The sequence below is a fragment of the Crocodylus porosus genome, unplaced genomic scaffold (genome assembly GCF_001723895.1).
Source record: "Crocodylus porosus isolate Cpor-Errol unplaced genomic scaffold, CroPor_comp1, whole genome shotgun sequence".
Classification (NCBI taxonomy): Eukaryota; Metazoa; Chordata; order Crocodylia; family Crocodylidae; genus Crocodylus; species Crocodylus porosus.
This window is the reverse complement of record NW_017728906.1, coordinates 91,157,300-91,175,731: the sequence shown is the minus strand read 5'-3', so window position 1 is coordinate 91,175,731 and position 18,432 is coordinate 91,157,300. Positions and strand designations below refer to the sequence as shown.

General features: G+C 39.6%; 1 protein-coding gene across 1 annotated transcript in view; it reads right to left on the bottom strand.

Moving 5' to 3' along the window:
- Window positions 1-1,663: 1,663 nt before the first annotated feature.
- The window catches only part of LOC109305477 (LIM and senescent cell antigen-like-containing domain protein 2), a 31,978-nt gene continuing 15,209 nt past the window's right edge, over window positions 1,664-18,432 (bottom strand). The window contains exons 4-11 of the mRNA XM_019528480.1: window positions 17,441-17,512; window positions 14,257-14,420; window positions 12,862-13,011; window positions 10,475-10,625; window positions 9,772-9,864; window positions 8,222-8,270; window positions 5,351-5,426; window positions 1,664-2,766 (exon numbers count right to left, since the gene is read on the bottom strand). Of these exons, the coding sequence (XP_019384025.1) occupies window positions 2,652-2,766; window positions 5,351-5,426; window positions 8,222-8,270; window positions 9,772-9,864; window positions 10,475-10,625; window positions 12,862-13,011; window positions 14,257-14,420; window positions 17,441-17,512 (870 nt within the window). The 3' untranslated portion in view covers window positions 1,664-2,651. The remainder of the gene's footprint in view (window positions 2,767-5,350; window positions 5,427-8,221; window positions 8,271-9,771; window positions 9,865-10,474; window positions 10,626-12,861; window positions 13,012-14,256; window positions 14,421-17,440; window positions 17,513-18,432) is intronic.

Genomic DNA, 18,432 nt, shown 5'->3' with positions numbered 1-18,432 from the left:
GCGCGGCGGGAGTGACGCGATCCGCCCGCGACTGCGAGCGAGGGCCCGTGTCGCGCGGCGGGAAGCGGAAGTGACAAAAGGAAGTGCTTAAAGCGCATGCGCACCCCCTATCAATTCCACTTGTTCCCTCTCAAGACGCGGAACTCCCCTAACATCCGGGCATTTTCCCCCTTTCCTGAGTGGCCGTGGCACCGCCCCCAACATCCAGGCATTTTCACTCCTCTCCTTCCCCACCGAGTAGCTCCGCCCCCTGCCGCATAGCCCCGCCCCAACATCCGGCCACTTTCGCGTTCCCACCTCCCATTGGGTAGCCCCGCCCCACCCTTCACCCTGGTATGTTCCTTTTGTCGCTACTTTGTTGTGCTGGCGGGGCCTCTCACCAGTGCAGCCCAGTATGCCATTAGCCTTCTTAGCAACCAGGGCACGCTGCTAGCTCCTATTCAGCTTATTATCTGCTGTCACCTCCAGGGCCTTTTCTGCAGGGTTGCTGCTTGCCAGTTGGTCCCCAGCCTGTAACGGTGCATGGGATCTCATACAGTCCAGCCCCTGTTCAGAACAAGGCTACCCCAACCAGACCACTCCCTTCCTGTAGTGGGGGCCCAAAACAGGACACTACTCCAGATACGGCCTCACCCATGCTGAATAGAGGGGAAGAATCACTCCCCTTGCTATCCTGGCATAACCTTCACAATATTAAATGGCAGAGAAAGTCAATGGAGATTTGTCATTTGCTCTCACCATATAAGAACTAAGGGTCACAACTTGCACCGGGGAGGTAGTCAGCTTCAAACTAACATGAGGCATGCCATGCGTCATTTGAGCGTGGACCTCACTGCCACCAGATGTGGAAGCTGCCAGTTTCACCGAATGCAAACAGGGATTGGATAAATTCCAATCTAGGGATGAGTAGTCACTATTGAGCGTAGGAGCTAGGGATATGGCCTCTGAATTACAACTTCCTAGACCTTTGCTGTTGGATGCTGCAAGTGAGAGAGGAGCAGTGGAAACTGGTCATCTGTTGACTCCCCCTTTCAGCATCTGCTCTCTATCACTGTGTGACACCAAGGGTCTGACCCGGTCAATGGCAACTCTTACGTTTTGCCATTGGCAGTCCCTGCGCAGAGCTCAGAGCCAGCGGAGCCAGAGGGATAGGCGATGAGATGACTGAATGTAGTCAGGATGCTGGTGCAGGCTATAGGGATTTAGATGTCATCCTCTACCCACTGGGTTTCTTGCCCTGGAAACCAACCATTTCAACCTTCTCTGGCTTCCTTCCTTCTCTGGCTTCCTTCCTTTTCTGGCGGAGAGAAGCTGAAGGGACTTGGCCCTGACTAGGCTCTTGGCAAAGATGCGTCCTTCTCTCACAGATGGCAGGGCACAGCAACAAGACATTTTGTAAAAGGGAGGACACAGACTCTTTCTTTAGCTCATTTGGTAATGCATAATCCATCAGAATCTGTTAAGGTTGTCATTTAAAGATGCTGAGCACTTAACAGGATTGACCTTTTATCCTTGAGCTCTGTGATGTAAATGTAACATTCCCAAATAACAGGTAAATGTTTCATGTGCTCATCTAAAAATTACTTATTCCACACAGCAATGCAAAGTATTTTTAAAACCTCAAGTGTTCACATTTGAAAAAAAAAATACTTCAGACATCTGGTACAGTTAAAGCATGTTATCTTTTGAAATACCTGGCATACATTTTCTGCATAAAAATATGAAATAAAATTGCATATATATTTAACAGATCATTTTTTAAACATTATTAAGGTCCAGCAGAATAAGGCACAAAAAGGAAATAAAATACAAAACACTCACAGAAGTTACTGCATTGTTTTAAACTGAACATAGCAAAATTCAAGTAGTTCTGAATATGCTCATTTCTTGCAACAGGAATATATTTCTTATGTTGCTGTTTCCACTTTTGAAGTCTGATGTACAAACATTAATAAGTTTAATCTAGTTAAGGCAATATACCTTCTGCATTAATTACAGTAAGATTGACAGTTGTTTCAGAGACAGTTAAAAAGTAAGGCTTTTCTAAGTGTACTTTGATTAGAATCTAAAGAATGAACAGATCCCAAGAAAGTGATAAATTACAGATTTAGGCCTGAGTCATTCAAAGACTTACATACATGATTAATTTTATGCACACAAATAGTACTGAGGACTTTAAAGGAACTATTCATGTACATAAAGTTATGCGCATTTTTAAAGTCTTTGCAGTGACGTACTAGCAGATCTTACGTCTATACAGTATCCCCACCTAACATCAGTGGGTGGGCAACAGGTTCTATCTAGGAGTCCAACTATAGAGCCACCAGTCTCTCTCATGAACTGATAACTCATTTAGTATATGAATATAAACTACATAGCAACAGACAGATATAACTGCAAGTGGCAAATAGAGAATTTAAGATATATTTAGTTTTTGCTACTTATGAAGTTTACATAAAGTATCAGAGTGTTCTAGACATATGTTTTGAGGGAGATAAGAGGCAAGAACTTTAGTATGAAGCTAATCATGCAGCAGGGAAACTCATTCTCTTTGCTTGTGTTTTACCGATCACAGCCTCAAATGAAATAAAATCAAATAATATTGTTAACAGCTTCTCATTTTTGCACAGAAAATGAGATTTTTGGTATCTTTACTTCCTCCCTAAAGTTTCAGCTAGTTTCTTCAGTCTCTTCTTCAGTTCCAAGGGAAACTTCTCATAGCACTTCTTGCAGACAGGCTTCATATCAAACTCAACAAACTTGTTCCTAAAAATCGTAAAGCAAAATATAACTTTAGTGAAAGGAATTTTGAAGATGTCTCATAATGTTATAAAAATAAAAGATACTTAAACCACTATGAGGATTTTTATTTACACATGGAACACAAATTACAAATAATAAAATGAGACAGCACATGCAGACATACCTGAATCTAGATTTTATTTTAAAGGGCACATACTATTATACACATGACTATTTATGCCTGTGTTTTTGAGTAATGTTAAGGAAGAAAGACCCAAGTTCAGAAGAATCTGGGTTTCTTCTGGCTTGTTGAGTATTGGTTCCTTCACTAAAGAAGACAAACTAGGTTTTGAAAAATGGTGCTAAGTGCACACCAGGTATATAATCAATACACAGACACACACACATAAATAGTACACTAGTGTATATACTCTATATATACTACAAGGAGAAATATCATAAACATACTACTAGTAGATATATCATATATAGTATATAAGAGAGATAATATATTAGAGAGCAAGAGAGAAAAAGAAAATGAAGTAAATAACTGAAGTGAAGAAACAATTTTGTACTGTACTTTAACTGCAAAACATTGGGACTGACCAAAAAAAAAAAAAAAAAGATTATACAATTATCTGAACTCCTCTACCTACACAAATAGCCTACATATACTTTTTGCACCTCAGTAAGGCCAGTTACCTTATCAGACTGCCTTACGCCTTTTCTAACAGCTTTGAAATTGATGACTCCTAGTCCATTTTACCAATTATGCAGTCAGACATAGGAAGGCCTGATTTGGTACAACATGCAGTGATGTATAATTAAACAATGAATCGTAAACCTATTAGTACAGATATGGGATACATTTTCAAAATTCTTCACATTTCCATTAGTAAAAACCTATCTTGTTTGAATATTGGCACAGGCTATTATGAAGACAACAGAAATTGCTATACTGGATTGAAGCATGGGCATCTTGTTAAACATCCTGTTTCTAGCAATCAGCAATACCAGCTGCTTTTAGAGGAAAGCAGAAGAAACCCTATAGCTGTGGGTTAATCTGTCCAGACAGGAAGTGCTATTGTGTCAACAAAATAATAAAATGCTGCTGTCAAATGCCAGCAAACGTACTGGAAAAGTAAAGCACTATGTAATATTTTCTGACCTGTAGTATATTAGGTTACTTAAAACACGTAGTACTATTTTCCAGATGTAAACTGAATTCTCAAGTTTGCTTTGCCTATATTTTAACTATCTGTTGTATTTTTAAAAATGGAAATGGTTTTCTGATTATTAATCCATGGAGGAAAAAAATTTTTGTTTTCTCACAAGATTTCATGTCACTTTGGAACAATATGATGGCTTGTAATAGGAGACTCTGGCAACCCTTTTATTTAGAAGTAACGATTTATAAGTGGTTCCAAAAACAAGGAACATATGAATTGTAAGAAATAAGTTCACTGCTATTCAGAAGGTGGCTGGACAGAGCTTCTAATACATGAATTTAGACAGTCCTCTGTTTGGGTAATGAATTAAGATTAAGATAAGAACAAGAGCTCCTAGCATACAGTAATTAAAAATGCAGTGCAATATTAATGTTGCAGTGAAAAAATCTTAATTGGAAAATAGAATTTGAATACAACATTGTTTTCAGGGACTGGTGTTTTTAAGCTGATAAAAAGACCAGCTTTAAAAACACGAATTTAAGTACTAAGTGGCCACTCAAAACTATGCAGCCTCTATACTTGCATCCCTGAGGTTTTTAAACACGAAACTACATTTGAGATACAGGTAAATAGTCAAACTCTGTGCCCAAATGCCTGTTTGCACATGTACTTAATTGTGCTTAGAAACCTTGGGCGATTTGGGAGGTTGAAGCCTGAGTGCTGAACATTGTAGTGAAGCATTAACATAATCTGTTAAAAAAATTAAGAAGCTTTAAACACAAATTTCCACATTTTCTAGCTGTGTTAATAAGAGGAATATCACAAGATTTGTTTCTTGCAAGAATGGCCAAAACTTAATATTAAAATTAGTATTAAAGATTTCAAGTTGTATAGGCAAATTAATCATTGTGTTATCTTCAGTTATCACAGATACATGCAAAAATGAAAAGAATATCCATTAACACTAACCAAAGAAGAAAGGAACAGAGGTGGTAAGAGGAGGAAAAGAAAAGTTTACAAACAGACTGGCTTTTTCTTTTTCTGCTTGTCTTTATCCTTCGCTTCTCGCTCCCGTTTGGCTAGTCGCCGTTTAAATTCTTCAGGCATTTTCTCATAACAGTGTTTGCAGACAGGCTTTAGATCAATTTCAACAAACTTATCCCTTTTGATAGGGCAAGGAAGAAACAAAGGAAAGAACAGCGAAAGAGTTATAAAGTAATCTTAGCTGAAGAAAGAACTGATCAGAAAGCAGAAGTAGATTTAAAAGGAGTAAATGTAATAAAAGAGAAGAACATGGATGTCATTTATGAAAGACTGTCTGTTTTCTGTACCACTGCAGTTAAACAACATCAATATGCATCAACATTTAAAGATGACCCTTGACCCATTTTGAAACATCACAGATGTTTTCATCATCTTAAACTATCTGATAAACTTACTTGAGTGTTAATTTAGTGTTGCAAGTGGAACAAGAGAAACAGTTGACACACCATGCCTTATTCAGAGCAGAGACAACTACGGAGAAGGGGAGAAAGACATTACTTTCAGTTCAATAAACAGAGGCATTTGTTAAAAAAATAAAAAATTGCACAATTCGTAGGACATACAGTTGAGGAGCTTATGGTGATGAAAGATTAAAATTAAGGAGAAACCCGGGGATGATCATAACAATAAAAGGGAGATAAGGAAATACACACAAATATTTTGTAGGTAAATGCTGGGTAACCTGGGACAGTGGTCTCCAAATTGCATCAATTTGTTTAGGCTGACCCTGAACTAGTTATGATTCTATTTTAGCAAGGTCTTTATTTATCATTTTGAGACAGCTCCACACTGGCAGGGTTTAATTTTGATTTGAGATCAAAGTTGCTTTGTACATTTGTCAATCTCTTTTTTTCCTACACCTTTTTCTCTCTCCTATCTCTTTCCACTTTTCTTCTCTCTCTCCCATGCCAAAATTTGTCTCCTCTCCCCTTCTTGCTTGATTAGTAGATGTAGCACAAACATATGACAATACTATTCTATTAAAATGCATCCCAGAATGAAACAGATAACCTGTTTTGCAGTTGTAATCAGTTATTTTCATTTACAGTAGTTGCTGCCATAAATTAAACATTTCTCTCTGAAGGAACATGGTGCTAGTTGTGCACTGTATCCTCTTCAGCTTTAGGGTGCTAGTTGTCCAGTGAATGCCAAAATATTATGCCACTGCTTGTCTAAGTAATCCTTATCCAACAGATAGCGGACACAGTCCCTCATGGAGGTAGTCCGTTTCAAATTAACCCCCCTGAGACACAGTCAATTATCCTGTTACAGGTAATCCTCTCCCTTATTTGTTCATTCGTTTTCCATCTCTGGTAGAATAAAACTGAACAAACTTCATTCCTGAATACAGTGTTTTATTATGCATGTGTATTCAGGAATAAAAGAATGGCTATAAAATAATGGTTAAAAGTGTGCAGAGAACAATGACATTACATACTGCGATCTGCTCAATTTAGCATCGAGAACCTATAATATGAAACACAGTACACAGTAGAAACATGAAGGTACCTAATTATCACTTAATCCAAATTAACTGTTTTCTTTTTGCAGCACTTCAGTGAAGTCAAACAGAATATTTCCTTCAAGACGACTCCTACATTGTTGTTTTATAGATACATTATTCTATAATATTGAAAATATATGGGTTCCCCCTATACTGATGCTACAATCCATGACATGATCTCGTCTTAAGAAGACTAAGTCTTGTTTCACAGGTAGTGGTAATGGCCTTGCTGATGCTAACACTGGTATATGGTACTTCTTCAGCCAGATGGTATTGTAAGGTAAATATTAATTTTGTATTATTGCATTGTTTTGATTATAAAATTTAACTTTTCCCCTAAAAATAAATCACTTTTTACTAATACAGGAGGTTAATTTATAATCTGATCAATACAATACTGTTGTGCAGAGCCTATGACCCCCTGCAAAGCTTAAGGGTGCTGCACAGGATCTTCCATTTCATTACCACCATGCTGGAGCAGACATCCTTGTGTGGAACCTTAAGGGCCAAACTGCCTGGCTCTTAAAGGTTCCACCCAAATTTATCCACACAGTGGCAGAGGAGTGGCAGGCATTGCTTACATGGATAAATCCCACCATGATGAGTCTTGGACAAAATGCTTTGGCACAGAAGCTTAGTTTAGCATTTTTAGTACATACAACCCTTTGGGTCCTTCCCTTGATTAGCTGATTCTCCTCTAGGATTTTGTAAAATAAATAAGATTTCAAAGTGTTTGATTTGTAGTTCTCAAGCTACATGCAGCGGAAATTTTTTTCCTAAAATTAATCCTGAAAATGAGGAGTTGGTTTATAATCGGAATAATATGGTACTTCAAAATTCTTCAGCAGCTTGTCTCAGTTTGTTGTCAAACAGCCATTGTAGTTCTAGGACATGTGCTCTCTTGTAGTGCTAGCCTTTTCCAGCATTAGCCAGATTTTTTAAGTACACTTAGGGCTGCTTAATATACACATACTCGGGAATGAGGGTGAGGCATTTTAATTAGAACGGTTTCCGGAGAGCCACTGTAATTAAAATGCTGCAGTGTCACATGTATTAAACCCCTGAGTATTTAAAAGCAGCCATGAGACACTTTAACTAAAGCTTATTTGAAGAGCTGTAGTTAAACTGCCTCCACAACTATTCTGAAAGGCGAGAGGGGGGAGGGAGGTGGTATAATACACGTGACACTGTGGTGATGCCAGTTCTAATTAGAATGTGGAACAGACTCGATTAATCGAGTCTGCTCGGACGTTTTCTAACTAGAACGCATGGGAGCATGTCCATAGGCAGCCTAAGTGCCTAATTATGGAGGTTAGCATCTAACAGGAATTTCAAAAGTTTCTAAGAATCTAATTCCCATTGAAATAGAAATATGGTGCTTAGGTGCTTTGAAAAATGTGGCTAGGTACTTATGTGTAACTGTAGGTGCCTACTTTTAACAATCTGAATTTTAGGCTCCAGTCATTTAGAGATGACTATATATGAACTTCTGTATCTGTACAGAGCTCCATTAAAGCCAGAAGGGCTCCAAACAAATGCAGGAACTGTCTGCCTACATCATATTCCATGACTGGGCCATAGTGTTTTACACTCATGAGAGAAATGGAATAATTTAGAAAAATACAAATTTGGAGACGGATAATGAGACATAATCATCACTTCTAAAGAGAAAACACACATCTTCACTTTTACTGGTGCCTCATTTAGTTACTGCTTCTTGTGAAATGATTTGATAAGAAAATGAAACGAGAGAAGCGTTTACCATCTCCTTCAATCACACGATTACAGTGGAAACAAACATCGCCAAACAGCTGTAGATGGAGAAAAAAATGCTATGAATTTATCCCGGGTAGATTCTTAAACAACCAAATAATTATGTTACAGCATAGGGACATTAACACAGCTCTGTTTAGCTCAGTATGATAAAAAGAATGCTGGGGAAAAAATTTAAAGCCACTTTCTACTTCCTTTTGTTACAAACAAGATTGTAAAATTATATCAATTTTAATAATATACAATCTGTTTCTTTTCTACTCTGCTAATCCTGTTTCATTTTTTCATTTCTCTTATCTGGCACATTTAAAATATGCTAGTCAATTTCCTTTATCATTAACTTATAGTTGATTTAACTTTCAGGTTCACATTCATGACTATAACCATGTCTTGATGTTTCTGTTACCAGCATTGCAGGGAAATACTCATGTCTTTTTGCTTTTGTTTTTATAAAAACTTATATTACAAGAGCTAGTTCCTTTTGGGCCAAGCAAACAAATATACTTGTTAACATCTATAGGTTATGGCATTTATCCTTTACATATCATCAATATTTAGAACTATCAGTATTTCAATCATCAATCCATCAAAACTATCTTTAGAACTATAGCATTTATTTTTTATTTGCAAAAAGTTATGCACATGATACTTTTCAAGTTGCTTGTGCTTCAAATAGTTGTAGTGAATTAATTTGAAAAGAATAAACAGAAAATATATGTAGTCTGTTCATCTTGCCAGTTATGTGAAGCTTAACATGGATATGCAAGGAACCTGAGGAAGGGCACTTGATGGCCAAAAGCCTGTCCAACCACTCTCCCAATTATACAGCTGGTCCAATAAAAGGCACCACAAAAAATCCTTGTCTCTCGTACACTTCCTGGACCATCACGGCTGTAGTGACATTATGACTCTACTATAAAATAAATGGATCTGTGGAAAGAAGGACCAACTATAAACATGTACAAAAATAAAAGTGGTCACTAGGTGGTGTCTTCCGACAAATGTATTTGGTGTTTGCAGCTTTGGGAGATGAAAAAGTTACCAGCTGAGCAGCACAGCACATCTTCATATAGAATTCTATCATTTGACAGTAATAGCTGTAAGGAAAGCCAAGCTCTTAAGGCCTAGTGTTAAACCCCTGCTACTGAGTAACAAGATTTTCTTTAGATTCTTGGAAAAGATTGGAGGTCATCTGTACCACTGAACAGATGCACAAACCTTGCAAACACCAGGAAGCTCAGGGCAGTCCTAAGTCAGTAGTAATGATAGATCTGAAAGCCAACTGCAAACCATCTCAGGCATACTTTGTAATAAGTCTTACAATCTTGTTGAAATACTTAAATCAGTTCCAGAAAAGCATTTAAATACTTATATATGAATGACAAAAACATATCCAAGATTACAATTATGAACAAGATGCACACAAATAGTTGTGAAATGGCCACACTGGGCCCTTACTATTATTATTTCTTTCCTACCAATAAAGCAATTTGATTAATTGTGAATTTATCAGTGGACAAATGCAAAATGCAACCTCACCTGATTGTAGTGGGTTTCACAATATGCCAAGCCCTTCCTTTCATAGTGACGATGACCAAGGAATGGCTTTTCACACTTTGCACAAACAAAATGCTGTAAAGCAAATGTTACAAATCACCTTCAGATTAGTGGTGCTAATGAAAATTTTTTGGAAACAAATACACAAATGAGGGGTCAGGATTAGTAAAGGAAAGTCTCTTAGCTGTTCCTTCTTAGACCTTAGAAATTTAACGTTAAGATCAAGTAAACATAAAATACTGCTTCTTTTAAGATCTGGCACTTCAGATTTCATGGACTAAATACACTAAAATATGAAACTGAAAAGGTTTTGGATGTGACTAATATCATGAAGTTAGCTTATTGAAACATTATTACAAAGTTTCTTGCTTAGTGTTCATCTCCCTGCTTCTTTGTCTATATTTGCACTTAAAAGTTTCTAGTTTCAAGAGAGATTTTTTAGATCTACCAGAGACCTTCCAGAAATTTCCATAATTCTCACTCAAAGTACAAGAAATATCAAAGCAGCACATTTTTTTAAATAGGAGCTGCACGTATGATGACAATTAAAAGATACAATGTAGAATGTACGGCAAACTATTTTGTAGAATGTTCTGATCCTTTTTATTAACATTAACTCACAAAATCCAAGCAAGTATATTCAGACTACCATTTTGTAAAACACAATACACTATCTGAGGATTACCTCCACATGCCACTGTTTGCCCATAGCATTCACTACGCGTCCTTCAATTGGTCTTCTACATGCTCCACAGATAGGAACACCCATTTTATCATGGCAAGGCAAGCAATATAATTCTCCCTTCAACTCTCGGGCATCAGCACTAAGTTCCTTCCTGTTGAAAAATTAATTGACGAGTAATACAAAGAGCTGATACTACAGACAGTTTCACTAATATGGATTCTTAAGCACAGGATTTACTCTTATGAATTTATTTTAAAAGGTTTATTTACAGTAAATAATTGTCTTACTCAAAAATAGAGTTACAACATAGTGCCTGGTTCTGGGGCTTTTGTCCTCAGGACTAACTACTTCTATTGGCAACTCAGAACCATTAAGTATCATACATTAAATTGTTTTAAATATATGGTAGTTTTCTCATTTGCTTACATGTCACAAGATCATTTTGCAAACTATAGGCATGTTGGAGTAAATTCAGTTCCCAGTGCTACTAAAGTAAATCAACTGTAGTTGACACATTCTGGATTTATACAAATGTAACTGAGAAAAAGAATATTCAATCATCTGTGTTTCCATTAATGCTCCATGTCCTACCAAGCTTCAAGGAAAAAAGAAATATGCATTCATATTTCATGGTCATATTTATTCTCTTCCAATCACAGGATCTCAGCTATGTTTCTTAGTGTTACTTTGTAACCTGGATGATAAATCTGAATAGTTATGTCATTGAGAAAATATAAACTTTAAAGCTGATGGCACTCCAAGATGATATGATTTGGTTACTCTTGCTTTAGGATTACAGATCCTTTTTCCAACTGATCTTTCCTGTCTATTTATCCTATATATCTCCAACGAGAAATTCCCTTCCTACTTCCTGAATGTCCAGCTACAAACAACTAGTATGCCTGTGTTATAGCTCCTACTATCTCCAACCACAGTATCTCAGTGAAAAGCTGTGGCTAGCTGTTCTACACTGGAGTCTAATGTTAAAAAAAAAACCAAAATCTGTTATGCACTCTCTCTGTCTGGTGCCTATTTGGGATGAGGAATACCTCTCCCATCCAGCTGTTACAGAGGCCACTTTGAAAATCCACAGTTTTTATGAAGTACATCAAGATCCATACTAGTGTTGTATAGCTTTCTAGCAGCTGTCACAGCAGTCTGCAAAATTCAGACATGTATCTCAGTCCTGAAGTCAAGAATAGGCTGCTGCAGCCAAAGACAGAAAAAGAAGTAAAAGCAGCCAAACAGCAAATGAGGTATATGCGAGGAAGAAAACTGTACTTTTCCCATTTGTTTTCAAGAAACTCAGAAAAACAGATAACTAACTGGGATTTCCAAATTTACCATGACTTAAAAAAGGACTTGCTATGCAGTACTGGCTTTGTTTTTGGATATTGTGGTCTAATTTTTCATTCCTTCGGGCCATAGTGATGATCGATATTGTGTCATACCAATGAATGTTTGTGGCCCCCTCTATACGTTAGAGGTATTGCACAGTTAACCAGCTAACTGAGCAATTACCTTGAGACCAGCTACACATGCAAAGTACATACCATGTCATAAAAAACTCCAACCAGCTTGAAAATGTGTACTAACTTTATAGCTGGTTGCTATTGAGCTTTCATTTGTACATGTATCAGGGTCTCCCAAATATTGATGGTACGTCTGATGACATATCAAGTGATGGAGAACCTACCATGCAGACAAGTAACCTGTCCTAATTGTTAGCCACTCTCCTTGTTACAATTGACTGGATTTCTTTAATGGGTTGTAGGGTGGACAAGCTTCTGTCCAGTCTCTTATCTCCTCCTCGATTTTCCTGCCACCATTTAAAACTCAGTTACATTCCAAAATGAACTTCTTTTCTTCCCTCTTAATTTCTCTCCGACTTTTCCTCCCATTTTTTTCAAAACTTGTCCATGGAATGCAACTTCAGTTTTACCTTCAACCTCTCTCCCCCCACCCCCCATATTCAATCACATTATATCTGCTCACTCTGTCTTCTCAACTGTAACCAAAAATGGTCATGTTCACCCTACTGAAACCCTTATCTATGTCTACAGCTGCAAACTGTGACTATACGTATAGCCACCACCTCTCCCCTGCTAGCTTCTTGTCCTGTAGTTTTCATTTAGACCCATTAGTTGTTTCCCAGATTTCTGGAATCCAGAAACACGAACATCTTCTATCTGAGCTAAAAAGATGCAGTCCATCAGCTGACAGGCATTTGCAGACTCAATGCTTAACACACACGTTGAGCTTGTAGAGGGGACATGGAGGCACACTATTAGCATAGGGTGCTCAAGGCTGCACTTTAAAATGCAAATAGGCAAAATAAATAAAACTAGCATTTCTTAATTATTTCTCCCTTTCCAGAATGCAGTTACCCGCAGTTGGCACAGTTGAAGTGATCTGGATGGTAAGGATCATTCTTGAAGATGAGAGGCTGTTCATCAATAATAGCATGGCACTTCTGGCAAATGTATTTCCCCAAGCCCCTCGCTTTTTCCCGGTTGTGACAAGGGCGGCAAAGATGCCTAAAAACAGTAGAAAAGGAAAAAAAACAGTATCAGTAAGTAAAGATATCTGGGAACTTTACTTATAAAATATCTATTCAAACTTCACTTCAATCAGCTGTCTGCTAGACATAGAAACCTTTATGGGTTTCCTGTGTAGTAAATCATGCTTAAGATAAGTAAAGGTAATTTTATTCCATTCACTGATGGAATCGTTGTTCTGTTCTCTTGTGTTTAGTCAAAAAAGTGGAATTAAAATGTGCTAAAATGTTGTGCTGTTGACTAGTTTTACTCTGTGAATCTTAAAGTTCAGATTGGAAGCCCTCATTCTGCCAATACTTACTGACAAGCTTAAATTTAACTGGATGAAATCAATGGAATGGCCCATGTGCACCAAAACATGCTACTGAAGAGTACAGGCCCTAGTGACAGACTCTGAAACATTCACTCACACTGAACAGTATCTCCCTCCTAGAGGAGTCCTGCAGAAGTTATTTGGACTACTCATGGAGTGCCCCCAAATCAGATAAAGGCATCAGAATCTGCACCATGGTGGGTTAGAAAGAAAAGGCAGTTGGAAAAGGTGGCTTGGAAAGAAAAGCCTGTAAATAAGACCAGAATATTTGTGAGTAAACCAAACAATTGCTTTTTTCCTATATATAAGGGTGAACTCCATAATGAAGAAATAAACAACAGAAAATGAAAAGCCCTGATTGCAGCCACATACTTCATTCTGAAGAAGTACTCAGAGAACCCCAGAGAGGTGTTAGGTAGATGTGTACAGAAATTGCTGAAGTGGCTATTATCACAGCACCTGTGTCTCTGAAGCATTAGCTACTGGAATCACACCAGAAAGTATCTGACATCCCACATGAAAGAATTAATGGAATCTACTGAATACTCAAAACACACTATCAAAACATTCTCCCCTTATTATGTACCCAAGTGACCTAAAGTAAAAGATATACCCAGAAGGTGACCCTGTAGGAAGTCTGGAGATGAAGTGGTTCATTTGTTGGCATTTTCTAAGTGTTTAAAAACAAAAAAAATCAAGAATTCTTAATGTTGACATTTCCTTTTTGTGCTGCATTCTCTGCGTACGAGGCATTCTTGAATCCTTGTCCCATAAGGGTACCTTACGTGTAAAGAGAGACACTTCAGTTATATTCACTCCCTTTACTGTCATTTTTTAAAGTTGAGATAAGGTCAGCTACAGATTTTGGGAAGCCTTTATCATCACCAGTACAGAAGAGGCCAAGGGTTTACCTGCCAGCATTCTTGACAAATCCAATATCAGCCAGCACTTGTTGGCAAATATCACAGCAGAAGCATTCTGGATGCCAGCTATTGTTCATGGCTTTAATAACACGACCAATAATGAACTCACCTGCAGGTAAATAAAATACCAAGATATTAAAAAGTATAAAGTCCTTTTAAATACCAACTCAGACTAAGTAAATAGAAAAAAAACACACAAACAAAAAAACCCAATCCTTCCTTTCGGTTTAAGCCCTATTGCTCCTAAAGCCTGGGTTCTCAACATTATCTTTGGCGATACAACCAAAACAAATTTCTCTGCAAACAAAGCATCTCTCCTCCCATCTCTCACACTCTTTACAACCGTGATTCTCAGTTGGGAAGCTGCAGCATGATGGGGTGCCACAAGATCCCGTTGGGGTGCCTCAATACTGGCCCTGTGCAAGGAGGTGAGTGCACTGCTCAATTCCTACCCTGCCTACCCCAGAGTCCCCTGGATAAGCTTCCTCTTCCAACCTTTGACAGCTCCTGCACTGGCTGCTCTGAGCAGCATGCTCTACCACAGACAGATGGGAAGAAGCAAAGATGCATTTTTCAGGTCAGCTCAGTCCCCAGTTTTTTGCAAGCACCCAGGGCTGGTGGGGAGGCAGTGCAGGCAGTAGTTTTGGCTCCCAGCATCTGAGACCCTGGAGGAACAGCTGCAGTCATATTTCTCTGAGAAGAGCTTTCCCCCTCAGGTACAGACGGTCTCAAAAGGGGTCCCGTTCCCTCCTATCCAAGCCTCATACGTTAAGGGCCCATCATGTGCCATGTTTGTGCAGCCTGACCCTCATCCCTTCCAGCTGCATGTCCATTTTGGCCCCAGGGCTGGAGTTCAGGGGCGGATCACCCTTGGGGTAAACAAAGCCAAACACTGCCCTGCTAGTTCCCAGTCCCTAGTGGTAACCTGGACCCGCATGTGTGTGGAATCCAGATACTGTTCTGGGAGCAAACATTCACAGGGCTAGACAGAACTTGGGGGAGTACCTTGAAGGGATGACTGTTCTACTTACATTATAATATAGCAATAGTGTTAACATCACATTCATTAATAAAATAATGTTTTTATATTATAATATTCATACCATATTCATATTAGTTTTTTAAAATGGGTGTTACCAAATTCTGAAATCTAGTGGAGGGATGAATGTCTTTAGTCTAAAAAGATGGATGTCTTTAGTCAAAAAGACCCACTAATTTACATGCCCTTCTTTATTGACCTCGTTTACTGTCTGTTTCCCTCTTCCAGTCCTTGAATTTGGTCAGTTCCTGTGAGGTAGAGGATTGATGCACATTGCTTTTTAACTGAAGTGAAGCCTAAATTTTAATTAGTGACATTCCTTGGCTCGTATAATCATAAATTTTGAAGACTGAATTTGACTTAAAAGCTCAGGGAACATTCTGGACATCAGTGGGAAGGACTCTAATGATCTGGAGGACAAATCAGAGATCAAGACATTAAGAGAGCCTGATTTCCAGGCAAAGCTTGTCTGGTTCTACTAGCCAAGCAGCATCATGACATCATATGCAAGTCAGCCTATGATCACGCCTTCCCTCCATTTTGCATATTGTGAATTCAGCAATTGGAACGATTCAGCAAATGAAACTGCAAGGTGTTTTCATAGATTTCATAGACATTAGGGGATGGAAGGGACCTTGTGAGATCGAATCCAGCCCCCACCGCCACAGGCAGGAAGTCAGCTGGAATCAAGTGACCCCAGCAAGAAAAACATCCACATGTTTTTTGAAAGAGTCCAAAGTAGGTACTTGCACCACCTCTGAGAGGAGTCTGTTCTAGACCCTGGACACTCACACCATAAAGACCTTGTTTCTTATATCTAGCCTAAATCGGTCTTCCTGGAGTTTATGGCTGTTAGATGTTGTTATTCTTTGGGGAGCTCTGGTGAACAGATGAACTCCTTATATAATTGTAGGCTGCTACCAAGTCCCTCCTGAGCCTTCTCTTTTCCTGACTAAAGAGTCCCAAGCCCCCCCGCCTCTCCTTGTACAGCCTGCCCTCCAGGCCTTAGATCATATGAGTGGCTCTCCTCTGGACTCTCTCAAGCTTTTCCACATCCCTCCCGAAGTGGGGGGCCCAAAACTGGATGCAGTACTCCAGCTGCAGTCTCACCAAAAGGCTGGGTAAAGCAGGAGGATGACATCCCTGGTTTTGCTTGAGATGCATCAGTGGATGCACACCAGAGTTTGGTTTGCTTTGCCAGCTATAACATCATATTGGTGGCTCATATTCATCTTGTGCTCAATCAAGAACCCCAAGTCTCTTTTGGTCATGGTGCTAGTAAGCACAGCACTGCTGAGCCTGTAAGTATGTTGAAGGTTCTTCCTGCCAAGGTGCAGCACCTTATACTTCTCTACATTGAAGGCCATCAGGTTTTGGTCAGTCCACATGACAGCATGTCCAAGTCAGCCTGTATCCTCAGCCTGTCCTGAGGTGTGACTGCCTTCCCCCCATAATTTCGTGTCATCTGTGAACTTTGCCAGTTCGCATCTGACTCCTGAATCCAGATCGTTAATGAAGATGTTAAAGAGTACCGGCACAAGTACCAAGCCCTGAGGGACTCCACTGGTCACCCTGTGTCACATTGATTTGCTCCTCTCAACTAGTACTCTTTGGGTCCAACCCTGTAGCCAATTACCTAGTCATCAGACCATAAGATGATCAAAGCCACAGATCCCCAGCTTAACCATGGGGAACCACATCAAAGCCTTTCTTAAAATCCAGATATATAACATCCACATCATCTTCCTTGTCCAGGGCACAGTTACCTGGTCATGGAAGGAGATGAGGTTGGCCAGGCAAGACTTGCCAGTCACAAAGCCATGTTGGCTGGCATTCAGATGCTTGCCTTCTGTTAGTCTGCTGTTGATAGATCCCTCAACAATTCTCTCCAGGATTTTTCCAGACACTGATTGGTCTGTAATTCCCCGGGTCATCCCTCCTCCCTTTCCTGAAGATAGGGACCACGTCAGCTCTTTTCCAGTCTTCCAGGACCTCACCCAGGCGCCACAAATTTTCAAATATCTTTGCCAAGGGGAATGCAATGATATCTGCCAGCCCTTTCAAGACTCTCGAATACATTCCATCTGGGCACACAGACTTGTGAATGCCCAGTTTCTCAAGGTGTTCACTCACCTGATCCAGATCAATTTTGGGCCTGTCACCCACTCCCAGGATGGTTTGTGTCTTTTTTGACAGTGTTATTCCCTTGGGAGGGTGAAAAACTGATGCGAAAAAGTCATTTAGGAGATTGGCCCTTTCTTGGGTGTCGGATGTCAGTTGCCCCGTTGGATCTGTCTTTGTTCTTTTTTCGACTTCCCACATATCTGAAGAAGGATTTTTTGTTGTCCTTGATTCCCAGAGCTAACCTGAGTTCAGTTTGTACCTTGGCATTTTTGGATTGCACTCTACAGGTATGGGTGAGTGTTGAGTAGTTCTCTTTGGTGATGCTTACTATTTTCCAACTGGTGTAGGCTTTTGAGTTTAATGAGGTCCAACAGTTCCTTGTTCAGCCAAGGGGGGCTTCCTTGCCCATTAACTAAATTTCTTGTGAGATGGAATGGCTTTTCCCTGTGCTTCAAGGATTATTACGTTTGTGAAGGATGACCATCCCTCATGTACTCCCTTTTCTACACAGGGGGTATGGCCTCTAATTGCCTGACTGACCAAATCTCTGAGTCTGCAAAAGTCAGCCTTCCCAAAGTTAAGGATTTCTGTTTTATTGAGGGGTTTGCCTGCTCTTCGGTGAACTAAGAAGATGACTAGTTCAGGGTCACCGTCGCCAAGCTTCCCTCCTCGATCCTCACATTGCTCACCAGGTCCTCCCCTTTGGCCAGGACCAGAATAAGCAATGCCTCTCCCCTCGTCTGCTCATAGACCTCCTGCATTAGGTAGAGGTCATCAATGGAAGTGAGAAAGCTATGCAATCTGTCAGATTTGTCCATGCGCTCATCCCACGATATGTCAGGGAAGTTGAAGTCCCCCACAACGATCATGCATTGGGAGTGTGCGGCCTTGACCAGTTCCCTATTGAACTGGTTTTCATAGATTTCATAGGCATTAGGGCTGGAAGGGACCTCGGGAGATCATCGAGTCCAGCCCCCTGCCCAAAGGGCAAGAAGTCAGCT